The following is a 16,136-nucleotide window of genomic DNA, read 5'->3' as shown; positions in this document are numbered from 1 at the left end:
ACGTGTGTGGCGTGTGAGTCGAGTACAGTACTGTCAGTAGTACCAGGGAAGAGTTAATCTTCCCTGGTAGTACGGAAGTACAGTACACACAAAAATAAACAAAGTAAATCACGTGACTAAAATTAAATGTTTCACACGCGTGACATTAAAATTGAAATTAAAAAAAACTGTATAAAATGACAAATGTATGTAAACACACTATTTTTTCTTTGTATCAATAAAAATTACTAAAAAGTCTACAGCACCCGGTATTCCCAAGCGGTCTCCCATCCAAGTACTGACCGGGCCCGACGTTGCTTAACTTCGGTGTTCGGACGAGAACCGGTGTGTTCAACGTGGTATGGCCGTAGACATTATGGTACATGTGTTAAAAACTGTAATCCATTATTATAGAGGGCAATATGTAACAAATATTTGAACATGCAAAACATTACATCCATGAGTACTGTATACTGTTACTGTATATTACAAAAAGACCATCAAAATAAACAATAAGTCACAAGCACTGTATGGTTTCAGATTGATTTATTTCGAACATCACTACATTGACAAGGGTTCACATATGTACTGATAAATCGCGTTATATGAAAGCACCATCTACCAAACAATATCAATGGTACTGTAGTTGTGTTTTGTAGTAATATGTGATTTTTGACAAAGTTGTCCAGGAGCTAGGAATGTAATTTTAAAATACTATCATTTCAGGAAAAAAATTAAAACCAGACAGAGAAAAGAATTCTTTGAATGCCAGTTGGGAATTAGAACTTTTAAATACTTTCTGAAAATTATACTACAAACACTGTGAATATTATACTTATACTTTTGATACAGTAGGCTACTCCACGTGACATAATTATGTCAATATACTATTGCTTTTTTATTTCCAAATAATATTATATTAATTATTAACAAACTCCAGAATATTATACTACACTAAACTTGATTGAAAGAATATAATCCAACAACCAAACACACATTTCAATCTGCATGGTACAAAATCATGGAGAAAAAAAAATTTATTTTTTTTCCATGGAACATTAAGAATGTTGTTTACCTCAAGAATACAATTGAAACAATCCCACAAATGCATTTAGATTTTTTATATTCTATAAAAAATAAAATCTAACATGATTTTACCATCTATATTAATAACTATGTTTTAATGTTGACATCAATTGTTTATTAAACTAATTACTTTTGTTTACTGTTGTCATGGCAATGGGTGATTGTTTTAATAAGAGTATCCAGCGACAAATGATGATTCTTCTGAACTGAACCCTTTCACACCGCCTTCGTATTTGCCTTGGGCTGCTTCACTGTTGGCCTAAATTTTAAAATAAAAGCATGTAAATATTTAAATCTCTTAATCATTCCAATACAGTACTGTATATGCAAACTTGTATGCATGTGTACAAAAAAGCGTTTATTCCAAACATTGCAGTAATTTCAGTGTGTTCAAATAGTAAAGTCACTACAGTAAACCTTCTTTATGACACACCCTCATCAACGGACAGAATAGAAGATAAAATGAAGAATACGAAATAAAATGGGATAACCCTATTCAAGGGGATAACCCTATTCAAGGGGATACCCCTATTCAGGGGATGACCCTATTCAAGGGGATGACACTATTCAAGGGGATGACACTATTCAAGGGGATGACCCTATTCAGTGGATACCTCCAGGGGATACACACATTACCCTATTTAGGGAATACCTGTATACACATCTTTGTCGGTTTACTTTATACAGCAATGAAATGCAAACCAACTCACCTTAGCTCGCTTTAATAATTCAGCTTGGGCTGTTTTCACATTCTCAGCTTTGCCTTTCCATGCTTTCAACACACTAGCTTGTAGAGCACGCCCGTACGAGAATGAAATTGCCCATGGTTTTTTGCCTGGCAACTTGTTCATAGCATCTAAATGAATGGAAGCATCTTCTTCCGACTGCCCACCAGATAAAAAGGTGATTCCGGGAACAGCTACGGGAACTCCTCGTTGTAAAGCCTGCACAGTAGCTGCGGCGCAGTCTTGTGGAGTAAACTTTGTTGCACAAGATGCTCCGGGAAGAACCATGTTTGGTTTTAGAAGAGTGCCCTCAAGGTAAACATGGTGGTCGCTGAGTGCCTTGTAGGTAGCAGCAAGGACCTAAAACAAATAAAGTAAACATTCAAACAAATGAATGATAAATTAATTTGATTCTGCTAAATAATTATCTATGTTACGGTGTCAAAACAAAATATTAAGCAGATTTATTGTTAGTATTTCAGAAATATTACTGCATTATTGTTCTGTATATTTTGCAGGCTTTTTACAGTTTTATTAGAATTTTTGTAGTAGATTTAATAGAATTTCCATTTATTTAAAAAGTTATAAAAAATAAAATATTAAATTTGTAGCTATTTGTATACCTTTTCAGTGACGTCTTGTGCTCTTGCCAAATCATGGCAGCCATCTGTCAAAACTTCCGGCTCAACAATTGGTACAAGACCATTCTAAATGATAAAATATATACATTTTAAAACAAGAATAAAACATACCTTATTATATTAATCAAGTCTGTAGGTACTTAAAAGGCAACATAACCTGTAACATTCACCTATGACCTCTTGCTACTTTACTTACGTTGCAGATCAGTTAAGGTCAACATAAAAGGTCATATCAGACTTGAACCTGTAAAATCATGTTTACAGGGAGAATATCATATTGTGAAATATATACCATTATTATTGCTTCATTACTTCAGCAAAGTTTATTTCTTGTTATGTATAGTTTTATAAATGTTTAATTTTCTTGTATATAAGTTTTTATTCTAAATGTTTGTATTGTAACCTGTTTGGGCTTTAAGGCCCATTTACACTAGGACGATAACGATGGACGATAAATATATAAACATGCATTTTTTTTACATAAAACAAAATAAATTAGAAAGGTTTTCGTTCTAGAACTATAGGATAATCATTTAGGCTGTCTTTGATAAAAATAATATTTTAAAAATTCCAATCAAATAACGTCATGATAAATAAAAACAATAAAATCGTTGTATTTTTACGATATTATTGCTCTTACTAATCATGACGTCATTTGATTGGACGTGTGATAATATCATTTTCATCAAAGGAAGCATAGATGGTTATTCTATAGTTCTAGAATGAAAAGTTTTTATATTTCTTTTGTTTTATGTATGAAAAATGCACATTTGTCTATTTATCGTCGATCGTTATTGTCCTAGTGTAAATGGGCCTTTAGCCTATTTTCACTCCTTGTTAATATTCATTGATAAATTAATAATTCTTATTATTATTATTATAAAGTTATAGGAGATTATTTTGAAGCACAAAAAAAAAATTCTTTCAATTAATTCAATGTTACTAACCTGTTGGCAAATGCTAGCGTAACGAGCGAGAACGTTGCCATTCTCTCTCATAGCAACTTCAGATGGAGTTGTGTCTGATATCTTGAGGACACAACGCCATTTAGCAAACGTTGCACCACCTTTCTTGTACTCAGCACACCTCTCTGATAGGCCATCTAGCCCTTGGGTTGTACCTTCTCCATTGTCACAGCCGGCGAGGGCTACAACACCTTTGTCAACCTGTACAGAGATAGAAATTGTTAATGTAAAAGATGCAGACAATGGCAATGAAAATCACTATAATTGTGTATCCATTCCACAATGCACCTCAAAACAATATTGCGACTGTTGCAGCATCCACAAGTCAAGCAACTTGAGCTCTGTCCACACTATCAAACTATATTGACAAAAGAAAGTGTGACGTGCCCAAATATGGTAGTGATATTTTGATTTTATTTTATTTCACATACATCCAACAGCGATATCGCCAATTACAGGATGCCTTAAAGACTAAAATATAAATACATAAGATTAATATATACATAACAAATTACTCATCATATGACATTATCGTGTCCATATATGAGAACATCACATTTTTTTTGTCACAGATTGATAGTGTAGACACGGCATTACCTTGATTCCGGGTGCAATTCCAAGGTTCTTGAGGATGTCAACAAAAGGAGTGCCATCATCAGCTTTGTGATAGAATGTCTCGTGGAAAAGAATCACACCACCGATGTAATCTGCAAGAGTTTTGTCAGCAGTGAACAGGAGCTGTCGATATAGACGTCTGTTCTCTTCGACATTTTCCACATTGATGGACGCAAATCGCTTTCCAATTGTTCCTGTTAAATATAAAGGAGCGATTAACATTGAATATAAAGGATTGCTTAATATACTTAATAAATTGTATTTAAACAAAATTTACCAACACAAAATGTCCATCTTGCTATATTTGTTAATGTTAGGCTTCCTAATTTCAGTAGCCTAAATACTGCATGGCACAAAGAAAAAGAATTTCAGACATCAAAATTTACCTGTGCTTTCATCTGCAGCTAGGATTCCTTTACCATTGGCTACGATGGCTCTCGCATTCCGGGCCAACTCTTTCTTCTGTTCTGCAGTTAGGTTACAAGGCATGATGATAAACACAGGAAGTTACTGGCTAAATGGAAAAAAATAATAGTATTTATAGTATGCTCACAGAAACTATAGGTATAAAAAGAAATTACCTGCAATTGACTTGGTTTGACCATTATACCACCAATGAATACAATGGTACCAGTATATTGGTACCTGTTGAAACTATTACATGATCACCTACAAATTATACTTGATAACTAATTTCTTGGATCTTGAATTATTTAGATTGTAGCTCACACAAAATTAGAGTTGAAAGATAGTGACTCCTCTAAAGCCTTGTCTATGGTAGTGATATGACATCATCATGTCCATATATGGGCACTTCACATTTTGTTGTCGCATAAAGTTTTCTTATAGTGTAGACAGAGCTTTAGGTATCAGGTCAAAATGCACATTTTTTACTATAATAACGTTATAATTTGTTTTAATGCATGTATATTGAATAAATGTAGGAGGTAGTCACTGCAATAAACGGTGTGTATTATTAAATTACCCAAAAAAAGCTTGATAAATAATTACATGAATAGGTGAAACGGTATTTGAATTACTGCAGTAAAATAGTATCAATACAACCTATTGTAATAAATACACAATTATTGTAAATGCCATGTCATTGTGGTAAAGAATAGAAAAAAGGTCATTCACAAATATCTAGCAGTGATTTAGGGATAACCCCTAGTTTTTTGTATAGTGAATATGCGTATTGTAATTACAAGTTCCTGGTGGTCTATCTACAGCATTAATTATATATATATATAGCAATATAAACCTATAGAACAATTGCCTTGCTTTCTAAAGGAGACCTTAAAATAACATGTTTACAGTAAAGAAAACCGTGAATATAAACCTAAATATACACAGAATACGGAAAAATTAGCTTAATTCCAAGAAAATACAATCAGAAAACAATTAGATATAAATTCAGGCCTTTTCATTTGAGGTAAGCGAGTGCGATCACTCACCTAACACTCCTAAACTGCCCTTGAGGAGTGTTATTTACAACACATTTAAATTTGGTAAAGTTCTACACACCAAAATACAAACAGCACACTTACAGCACCCCTAAATGTATTGAGAAGTGCAGTTTGTAGCACACCTACAATTTTAAAAAGACAGGGGTTGTAAATTCATGCAATAATGTAACACATCCCTATCAAAATCTACATATTTGTAAAAAAAGAAATATTTGATATCAAAACTATGAATCAATAAATCAGATTAATTAATCACTTAACATAAAACTAAGCAATAAACATTAATATGTAACTACTACTACCTACTCTACTGTCCAGGCTTACTTGGAACTACAAATTTCGACAGACTTGTACAAGAGACAGTGTACAGGTAGGTACCAAAAAAAATATCCAGTAAAAGGAACCAACATGAAACCATAAATACTTACAGATAAAAGAACAACTCACTTGAATCTAACTAGATATTTTGACAACTATGCAGTATTTATTTGGAAGTAGAACCTGAACTTGTTTGCTTATGTGGCATTGGGTGCTCAATGAGGCATGTGAAATTACTGACGCATGCAAAATGAGGGTTGCCCTCCTCTGTCACGCCTACACATTCAACAAATCAAATTGGCTGTTTTATACCAGGCTGTGCTAGTAGCAAATCAAATTACAGATACCATGAGATGTTGGCTGACAGCTGCATGACTATGCAATACATAAGGAATACCATAGATTAGGTGGTAGCTTATTAGCAGGATATTATGGAGTACTTCAGGTATTGTTATGACTTTCAGAATGTTGAACAAGGAAGTTCAACCATTACAAGGCATTTTAAGTAAATTTCAAAACCACAACTTAAGAAATGTTGTAATCTCCCAATTATTTAAAAATTAGATATTTTTTATTTTATTCATTTGCGTCACTTTGTTTTGTGACTACTAAGTCACGGTGTATGGCATTTGAAACTACTGCAAGAAAATTAAAATTCTTATATAGGCAAATCAAACATCGGTATTTAAAAGATGTTTTTCAATTGTACCTTTTGAAACGTCCTGGATGATGCAAGTCTACTACTAGATTTCTAGCAGCTTATAAAACCTTCTTTCTGAGCCCCGATCTGAACACTGTCAGTGTGAGTTTGAGCTGTGCATTAGAAGGCATAGGCTAGTAATCAGATCAGTATTAAATTATAATATAGTATATCAACTTATAAATAACCAATCAAAAGCCATTGTCTTGAACTGAAACAAATAACTAAAAAATCAAGCTTGAAAAAGTATAAAACATAAACAAAAATAATTGTATTATCACCTCAAATGCGTGGGATTGTGGTTCAGACTATACAAAAAAATCATAAAAAGACACGACAAATATTCATTATCGAACAGAGAACCAGGCCGGGTAGATTCCAAGGGTCAACTACTGGCATATTCAACCAACCAGTCACAAACCTGCAGACTAGAGAGGCATGCAAGAAATGCAACCGGTTCGAGGTGCCTGGATATGCAACACATAAATTATACAATTTTGTAATCAATTTAAGTAAATTAAAAGTAAACACTCTAAACTATTATCTATTAAAAACAGTAATATACTTGATAAACGCTATGTCAAGTCAAGAAAACCGTATTTCAAGAGCTTTTTAGACTGTTACCTTCAGCTAAGATTATCACTTCTATGAGATTTCGCAAAAGGTAGGACGCCCTCTAAATCAGAATGAAACAGAAAACTTTTTTCTTCGGTTGGTTCGAACTGCATGATGGTTATTAAAGAGATGTAAATATTCCGCCCTCAACAATAAAAAACTTAATATATTGTTTCATTTTTTTCTCTTTATTTCAACACCTTTTTTTGTTTTCACTTTTTTTTACACAAGCAAGCATAAGGAATATTGACATAGTGTGAAGTTGTATTACTTATAGGTTAAATCATGGAGGAATTATTTGATAATTCCTTCATGGTAAAATTGATTATCCATTTAAACCCAATATGCTATATCCAGTTTAGATAAAAAATGCAAGTCTACTTGCTGAAAGCTCTTTCTACACTATCATACTTTATGTGACAAAAAATGTGATGTACCCATAATAATGGACATGATGACATCATCACTACCATATTTAGGCAGGCACACCACATCTTTTTTCTCAAACTAGTTTGATAGTGTAGACAAAGCTTAATGCAATTTATATCCTATGGTATAAAATATACGCCATGGTGTGGTGGTGTGGCACTATTAGTGCAAGCTATAATTCACTTCCCAGAGCTCTGGGCACGCGCAATAGCGTGTCGGATTCCCTAATGGTAAAATATATTGTATGCCCGAAATAACATTAAAACATGCGATATTGAGGCTTCTCTTTACATGGTGATTTTGAGTTATGGGTGCACTGACGATACAATATAGAAACTAAAGCATGGTAGGCTATAATTATTTCCAAACAATATTAAAATGTGTACATGTGTAAAGTGCCATTCTTTTCCATTCATTACACAGTTTCACAGCCCTTCTATGTGAACCATGCCTTATAATTGTATATAATATTCTATGTGAACCACACCATTATATTACAGTATAAGTGAGTCATTATTATTATTATTATTTTTGTGATATAAATGTATACTATAGTTACTACATTGTCTATCAATGTATGTAAGAATTCAAAATGTTTTCAAACCACGGCCTGGTTCTGGCTCAGTATTCCAATGAAAATATTTATTTCTAAATAACATTACTAGTTCAGAAATGTTTATTTTTTTTCGACTTCAATATTTGGTAAAACTTTTGTGATTACTCCTGTGCCCAGTGTGATTTTACCATCACGGAGTGTAAATCGCTGGCCGACTTGAGTCACCATTGGCTTCAATAATTCCAGAGTCATTGTCGTGTCTTCTCCTGTGATGTATAAAAGGTAAATAATAAAAGTTAAAGGTGAATTGGATGCAATAAATGCATGCAAGCAGTGGGTAAGTAGTATTGTGGGGCTGTGGCATGGTGGTTAACGTGCTTGCCTTCCAATCTAAAGGTGCAGGGTTCAATCCTGACCTAGTGCAAGCCTGGGTGTAACTCATGACTCTTTTAACTCCATTCCCTAAGCCTCAAATGAGACATAGTTTATAAGCACGATAAATTATAGAATAGTTTATCCATGGCAAGTTACCTACTTTCGGATACGTATGAAATATAAAAAAAAGTATTATTATACAGCTTAGCATTAAGGTCAATTCATACAGATGACTGGTAACAGTAAGGCTAAAGTAAATAATCTTACCTGGCATCACCATTTCTTTATCAGCAGGAAGAACAATCCGAGCTGCAGAATCCCATGTGTGTGAAAACATGATTGGCGAGAAATTGGTCATAAATGGTTTCTGTCGTCCTCCTTCTTCTTCTTTTAATAAATATACCTAATGGAAAAGAGTAAAATAAATAAACATTGAAAAAGAAAGGTAAATTACAACTAGAGCGCCAACTGAGATCCAGCCATAAACAGAGTTATTATATCACAACTAGAGAGTCAACTGAGATCCAGTCACAAACATAGAGTTATTATATCACAACTAGAGAGTCAACTGAGATCTAGCTATAAACATACAGTTATTATATCACAACTGGAGAGTCAACTGAGATCTAGCTAGAAACATACAGTTATTATATCACAACTGGAGAGTCAACTGAGATCTAGCTATAAACATACAGTTATTATATCACAACTGGAGAGTCAACTGAGATCTAGCTAGAAACATACAGTTATTATATCACAACTGGAGAGTCAACTGAGATCTAGCTATAAACATACAGTTATTATATCACAACTGGAGAGTCAACTGAGATCTAGCTATAACAGAGTTATTATATCACAACTAGAGAGTCAACTGTGATTGTGTGGAGCTAACTAGTTCTAACTGGTTCTTAGTTGCGGTAAAATACATATATGAATCACCTGTGCTTCACAGTGGTTGTTAGGGTTGAGAAGACCTGGTCTGCTAACCATCATTCCTCTGCGTACTTCATCTCGTTTCACACCTCTTACTAAAATACCAACTTGATCCCCAGCTTGTCCCTGATCTAAACTCTTACGAAACGTTTCAATGCCTGTAAAACAATTTCAACTTATGTAAATACTTTACAATATTATATAGAATGTTAATTTGTATATATAAATATTTGTTGATTGATTCAAACATGTACTACAAATGGAGAGAGGCATTATATACCAATAGATAAAAGTTTTGATCCTCTCTCCTTCATCTTTTTTTTGTGTGTAATGTATTATACCATATGGACAATTGTCTGAAATAAAAGTTGAATTGAATTGAATAACATTGTTGAAATGGCTATTATGGCTAGAGAAATCCATATACCTGCCTCGATTAAAAACAGCTAAACTTTCAAATAAAGAATAAGACCATTTTTTACACGTGTATGATATTCTTAAAACCTCCAAAGGTAGAAACAAGACATTTCTCACACAAAGATCAAATAAATTTGACCAAGAAGCAAGGATCAGGACGATTATCTCTTAAACTCTGTCTACACTATCACACTTTAAGTGACAACATGATGACTACCATATTTGGGCACATCACACTTTTTCTGTAAACTAGTTTAATAGTGTAGACAGAGCTTTATTTCGTCCTGTAAACTCCCACAAATCTTCAGGAATTCCAAAAGACATACAACTAACGGCGTTTAATGTTTACCAATAAATCTCTCTCTTTCTCTTACCCGTGATAACAGATTTTATCTTTCTATTAAATCCAACAAATTCAATATCATCTGATTTGTTAACAACCCCCTGCTCAATTCTTCCAGTCACCACGGTTCCACGTCCTAAAGTAATATTTTTAAAAAAACTAATTCTTCATAAAATTTTCTTTTTGATGGGAAAGGGAATAAAACCGCAAAATTTACATTTTTACTCGAGCTTTCCAAAAGAAAATTTCATGAATACTATACAAAGATCCAGATTAATCTTTATACTAATGTTCAACATTCTTATTTACACTATGTAAATTATCTTGGCCTCTGGAACACACAAATGGTCAAATCCATATGATAACAGATTAGACCGTTGAGTCGAGTGGCCAAGTGGTTAAGACAGGGGCGCCATAAACTATACCTATACAATCGGCATAGGTTCAAATCAATTCTTGACCACTGGTGGTAGAACAAGTCTTCCAGTTCATCTTTCGGAAGAGTATGAGGGTTACCCTAATGTACTGGTCCATTCAGAACTAGACACGAAAGACAGGGGCACCGCAAACCATAGCTATACATTCAGCGCAGGTTCAAGGCACCATTGTTCTAGTGATAGAACAAGTATTCTCGTATAAGGCAGCATTTGACACGAAGGGAAACTTAGAAAAGAAAGTTATTGTATATGTCGTCCACCTGTGCGCAATTCAGCCCAGTAGTCTGCAAGTTACAGGTTACTCCCCCACATTTACATTGGTTGAGCGGTATGGCAAGATATATACAAACCTGGAATGGAATAGACCACTTCCACAGGCATCATAAATGGTTTCTCCACATCTCTAACTGGTAATGGTATCCACTCATCAACTGCTGCCAGCAGCTTATTGATTGAATCCTTGCCAATCGGATCATCTTTACCCTTCAATTAAAACATTTATTATTTAAAATGAAATAACTTTTTTTTAACTATCAATCAATCAATCAATAAAAACAAACAAACAAACAAACTAGACATAATAATTATACACAAATACTATTTAGTAGTGAAGGACGTTGTTGTGACGTACCAATGGGGGGAGGCGGTAGGAGGAGGAGGGGGGGGGGGGGGCGTATAGTGGGTCATACAATTAACAAGTGCATAACTACCTCAAGAGCTGATAATGCAGACCCACAGATTATGGGGGTATTTTGACCATCATAGCCATATTCACTTAAAACGTCTCTCATCTCAAGTTCTACCAACTCCAACATTTCATCATCCACTGCATCGGCCTTGTTGACAAAAACAACTATTTTATCCACACCAATCTATAAGGAAGAAAGTAGAGTAATTGCTTTGTTAAAAATAATTATCTTTCCCACAAATATGCATATTTTTCTATATACCGTATATACTCTGATATAATCCCACCCACCTAGAACACGAAATTGGGCCGACACACTTTAAGGTGGGACTATAAACCTTGGTCCAGGAAAAAAAATATTTGTAAGCATATCTTGTAAAAACTCGGCTGGCTAGAAAGAGGCCTACATCCAGACCAAAGTCAATACTGGGGCTATACCAAGAGATATGCCTGTTTGTGAAACCGACATAAAGTAGGGGTGGGATTAAATCCGAGGATATATGGTAATGATAAAGACAATTTTGATTTTCCCAACTTTCATTAACTAACATTATAATCATAGCTTTCTGATCTTATAGAAACACACACCTGTTTAGCTAGAAGTAAGTGTTCTCTTGTCTGTGGCATCTGGCCATCGGTTGCCGCTACAACCAGGATTGCTCCCTCCATCTGCGCTGTCCCAGTAATCATGTTCTGTGAAAATAATAATTTCAAAATTTCTATATGTATTCGATAATTTTTTAAAAGCATGGTGTCCAGGGGGCATTATTTTTTCCACTATGAGTTTATAACAGAAAGCATGAATAATTCATGGGAATAATTATGACTTAAATTAGGAGATACAGGGGAGCTTTTTAAGTATGGAGAGATTTGTCAAAAAAAGTTTGGTCTAGTGGCTGAGGCTTCAGACTAAGACACTAGTCCTGGGTTCAATTCTCAACATTACTATGTCTTGTTTAATAGTTAAGAGATTATTTAGAGGACTAAGTTATAGTTATATATTTAGGAATTCTTTATAATAGAAAATAATTAAGGTAATGCATTATTCATGACTTCTGCCTTAACCTCATTGGGAAAAAAAATAATGCATCCAGGGGCATAGGATAAATATTTGGAATGAGAGAGTTATGTTACATTGCAACAACTTTCAGGATTTAGACTTGCATTACATTTAGTTGATAATTATTTTTATTTCCTGCAAAAGTAAATCCAACGGTTTTATTACACATACTATAACATCAGCTATATTTGCATGACTATATTGTCTGTCGTGACTTTCATATTCTCAGCTATATTTGCATGACTATAATGTCTGTCGTGACTTTCATATTCTCACACGTACCTTAATATAATCAGCGTGACCTGGGCAATCTGTATGGGCATAATGTCTGTTGGGCGTCTCATACTCTACATGTGCGGCTATTATCGTAATGCCTCGTTTTTTTTCTTCTGGTGCGTTATCAATATCGTCATATTTGTGAAATGTTGATGCTCCTTCTTCTGATAAAACTATTAGAGAAATATTATTGTATTAAAATAATAAATAAATTACTAAATAATAGTGCTCAGTGTTTTATAAAAGGAGAAGGGTTTAATGTATTACAGTAGAATCCTTAATCAGGGACAACACTTATATTCAAGATACAGACTTATTCAGGGGACAGACTTATTCAGGGGACAGACTTATTCAGGGGACAGACTTACGCACTTGTCAATTGTATGACCCACTATACGACCCCTGGGAGAGGTGCATCATTTACAAATAATTACTAACGCAGGGGTGCGTAAAAAAACCTAACAGGTACATCACATCAATGAACGATGGTGTGTCAATGTCCGTCACTTTACCACTAAAAATATCATAAAAAACATGGTCACAGTGCGTCAAAATGGGTGCGTCATGGTCAACTAAAGGTAGGTCACATTTTTTTACGCACATGTGCGTCATGGTATTCATAAGGTATGATGCACATCGGACAAATGACGCACCTCTCCCGGGGGTCGTATAGTGGGTCATACAATTGACAAGTGCATTATGAAACAACAAGGATTAATATATGTTTAGGACTACGGCCAAATTCTATTAAACCTGTATTAAGAGGACGTGAATGTGTCCACATATGGGTTCTACTTTACAGATTCATAGTGTATGTGAAACCTTCTAAATTTGTACAATTTTAAACTGTTTTATCACAGTGCTTTAATTTAAAGATATGAACATTATTGACATTACAACCCTGAAACAAACTGTCATATTATTATGTTGTGATTCTCTGTGTTTAGAGAAGGATGCTTTAGACCAGGTCCGCCTTATTATTAGCCAATCAAAATCGTATAAATTTTGGAGAGAAAATGTTATCCTCCTCTGAAGCCTAAAATTTGCATATCCAGTATAAAAGTGGAATGTAATAGATATTAAGGGGAGAAGAGAGAATAAGATCAGAGTAGATGAAGGAGAAGAGAGAATAAGATCAGAGTAGATAAAGGAGAAGAGAGAATAAGATCAGAGTAGATAAACGGAAAGATGATAAGGAAAATAAGGCTTGACTGGTAGTGGTAGAAAGATGTATTAATCGAATTACAAGGAATAAAAGTTCTAGTTGTGTTAAATATACTTTTTGTATAAGTTATCATTCAGTGACAGCTGTGTACGTCGCGTGGAGTTATATATATACGCCTGAGAAAGCTCGGAACCAACTAAGATATATTCACTACACAAACCTTTTGTAATTGCTGCCGTTAAAGTTGTTTTCCCATGATCAACATGTCCGATTGTTCCTACATTAACATGAGGTTTTGTTCTTTCATACTTTGCTTTAGCATCCGTAGCATATAAACGTGCTGCTCTTCTCATTAATTCACTCTGAGAAAAAAATATAGAAATTTATTCATTTATTATAAAAGATGCAGATTAAAATTTTATTTTAATTTGATTGGTATGAAATTTATTAAATATTATTACAAATTTTCTTGTTAATAAATCATTAATAATAATAGTCATCAAAGATTAAACAAATATATAAAATGAAATATGTAATAAACCTTAGCAAGCCTAGCTACAGAAAGCCCTCTACTATACTATTTACTAGGCTAGCTACTATAGTGTATTCAGTAGCTAGCCTACCTATAGCTGATAGTACTATCCTACTAGCTAGGCCTGTACTAGTACAGGCTAGATTTATTTTTCAATTTAAATAAATAACTCACCTTTCTAGCTGTGTTAGTCAGACTTTGTGATAAGCAACATTGTTGTAGTATACATTGTTGAATACCTATGAAACCAAAGTTATCATAATTGTAAAGTCAATTATTTATTTACGAAATATAAAACGTGTAGGCCTAGGTCACCATCTCTCTGGACGGAAAGCTCATCTAATCGCGACGACTTTTCCCGTTAGCAGCTCGAGCGGAAACATTATTATTAAATGACCTAGCTTAGCCTAGCCTTTACGTTAAACATAATTTAAAGCTATAAAAATTACACAAAAACAACTACATCTATAAAATATTATGCAAAATATTATTAAAAGTGACATAAAGCTTACCTTTTCCAAGATTTCGGGCGTTAAGTGCGAATAATGCTGCCATTTTGCTCAGCTAAAATTTTTTCTCCGGTCCGCCGGTTGGAAAGAAATTACCATGTGTGTCAGTAAAGGTTGCCAGGGTTTTTCTCATATCAGCCGAATTAATAAGTCAAGTCAAGTATCAAGATGTATTGTCCCTATGACTAATTCTCAAAAAATTTTTTTTTTAATATTTTGAAAAAAGGTGGGTCATTTTGAAGTATCATAATAGTTATTAACTTTCACCAAAAATTAGTCGAAAAAAAAAATCATTAAACTGAAATACAGACGTTTTTTAGTTCTAAAAATAACTTTGAAAGTTTTCGATCAAAACATATTGCATCATATTCATAATGCAACGAGCTTTGTATGCATAATCATAAACCTTCCTCGCGATCTGTGTGAAAACACCTTCTCAACCGTTACGAGTCGTAAACAATCCTAATTAGCATCATGCATTAAATGCATACTCATGGTTTTAAATCTTTGTTTACTTTCGCTTGCGGCAATTTTCCAGAAGAAATGTGATCAAATTAATTTACCTGTTAATTAGGTAAACTTGTTGTTTTTGGCTTGAATTTTTAACTTAAAGTGAATAACTTTAATATTACTTTGATATATCCAATTTAAATATAGAATATTTTGACCTTCATTTTTTGTGTTTCAAGGGACAATACATCTTTAAGAAAAAACATAGAAATTCTGTTTGCTCTGTTGGCAGAACAACGGACACAACACGAACTCAAAAACAAAAAACATTACAAAAAAAGTGTCTACATTATGTTTAAGGCTCTAATAGATCCTGGAAAGAAACTATTTGTAAATCGTGCCTTATTGGCCTTAATAGAACGAAATCGTCGACCGATGTATTGTAACCAAAAACATGAATGATGATTAATTTAAAAAATAATTTTAATAGGCCATTTTCGCAGTTTTAATAAAGTAGAAATAAAAACAAAATAGAAATGTTTTCATTTATAGAAAGACAAAATAAACGGTTAAATTCAAATAAAAACCTATTGATTTCAAATATTTTTTTTCCATCCAACTTTTGGTCAAAGAGTGAATAACTACGGCTCTATTATGTGACATTAAAATGGCATATTAAAAAAAATAAAACAACGTTTGAGGGGGCCGGGGCACAATATGTCTTTATTAATAATAAATCTATTTCATACCTTTCTGGGTTAATCCGTCCTATTGTTTGGTCATCATCATAATTTATTAGGAATCATTGTCGAACAAAAATGATCACATTAATTTTGATTGTTATAATATCATCGTC

General features: G+C 33.6%; 2 protein-coding genes and 1 non-coding gene across 5 annotated transcripts; all 3 read right to left on the bottom strand.

Moving 5' to 3' along the window:
- Nucleotides 1–233: 233 nt before the first annotated feature.
- On the bottom strand, nt 234–352 carry LOC140045583 (5S ribosomal RNA). The gene has a single exon (XR_011844601.1). It is a non-coding gene; the product is annotated as a 5S ribosomal RNA (ribosomal RNA).
- Nucleotides 353–508: 156 nt separating this feature from the next.
- Nucleotides 509–7,209, bottom strand: LOC140044611 (fructose-bisphosphate aldolase A-like). Of its 3 annotated transcripts, none has more exons than XM_072089188.1 (7): nt 7,120–7,209; nt 4,398–4,525; nt 3,994–4,205; nt 3,379–3,597; nt 2,414–2,497; nt 1,776–2,150; nt 509–1,324 (listed from the first exon to the last, which is right to left on the bottom strand). In XM_072089188.1, the coding sequence occupies exons 2-7, from the start codon at nt 4,498–4,500 to the stop codon at nt 1,232–1,234; spliced, it is 1,086 nt and encodes a 361-aa protein (XP_071945289.1). In that variant the 5' UTR covers nt 4,501–4,525; nt 7,120–7,209; the 3' UTR covers nt 509–1,231. The 3 variants fall into 3 exon arrangements, with proteins under 3 accessions (XP_071945289.1, XP_071945290.1, XP_071945291.1); XM_072089189.1 differs by lacking the exon at nt 7,120–7,209 and adding an exon at nt 5,906–6,011; XM_072089190.1 differs by lacking the exon at nt 7,120–7,209 and adding an exon at nt 5,925–5,945.
- A 61-nt stretch (nt 7,210–7,270) lies between these two features.
- Nucleotides 7,271–14,925, bottom strand: LOC140044609 (elongation factor Tu-like). Its single transcript, XM_072089185.1, has 11 exons — nt 14,834–14,925; nt 14,496–14,560; nt 14,010–14,151; nt 12,631–12,797; nt 11,877–11,981; nt 11,311–11,472; nt 10,951–11,083; nt 10,195–10,299; nt 9,410–9,561; nt 8,738–8,873; nt 7,271–8,361 (listed from the first exon to the last, which is right to left on the bottom strand). Exons 1-11 carry the CDS (start codon nt 14,874–14,876, stop codon nt 8,216–8,218), a joined length of 1,356 nt encoding a protein of 451 aa, XP_071945286.1. The 5' UTR covers nt 14,877–14,925; the 3' UTR covers nt 7,271–8,215.
- Between the last annotated feature and the right edge of the window lie 1,211 nt (nt 14,926–16,136).

Source organism: Antedon mediterranea, chromosome 3 (genome assembly GCF_964355755.1).
Source record: "Antedon mediterranea chromosome 3, ecAntMedi1.1, whole genome shotgun sequence".
Classification (NCBI taxonomy): Eukaryota; Metazoa; Echinodermata; class Crinoidea; order Comatulida; family Antedonidae; genus Antedon; species Antedon mediterranea.
This window is presented reverse-complemented; position numbering and strand designations above follow the sequence as displayed.

Coding starts and splice junctions, on each gene's coding strand:
- LOC140044611 (XM_072089188.1), bottom strand. CDS start 4,500: ATGCCTTGTAACCTAACTGCAGAACAGAAGAAAGAGTTGGCCCGGAAT. Junction 3,598..3,993: donor GAATTGCACCCGGAATCAAG/GTAATGCCGTGT, acceptor ATCTCTGTACAG/GTTGACAAAGGTGTTGTAGC. Junction 2,151..2,413: donor CACAAGACGTCACTGAAAAG/GTATACAAATAG, acceptor TATTTGTTTTAG/GTCCTTGCTGCTACCTACAA.
- LOC140044609 (XM_072089185.1), bottom strand. CDS start 14,876: ATGGCAGCATTATTCGCACTTAACGCCCGAAATCTTGGAAAAG. Junction 11,982..12,630: donor GTCACGCTGATTATATTAAG/GTACGTGTGAGA, acceptor TTATTTTCACAG/AACATGATTACTGGGACAGC. Junction 8,362..8,737: donor TAAAGAAATGGTGATGCCAG/GTAAGATTATTT, acceptor TATACATCACAG/GAGAAGACACGACAATGACT.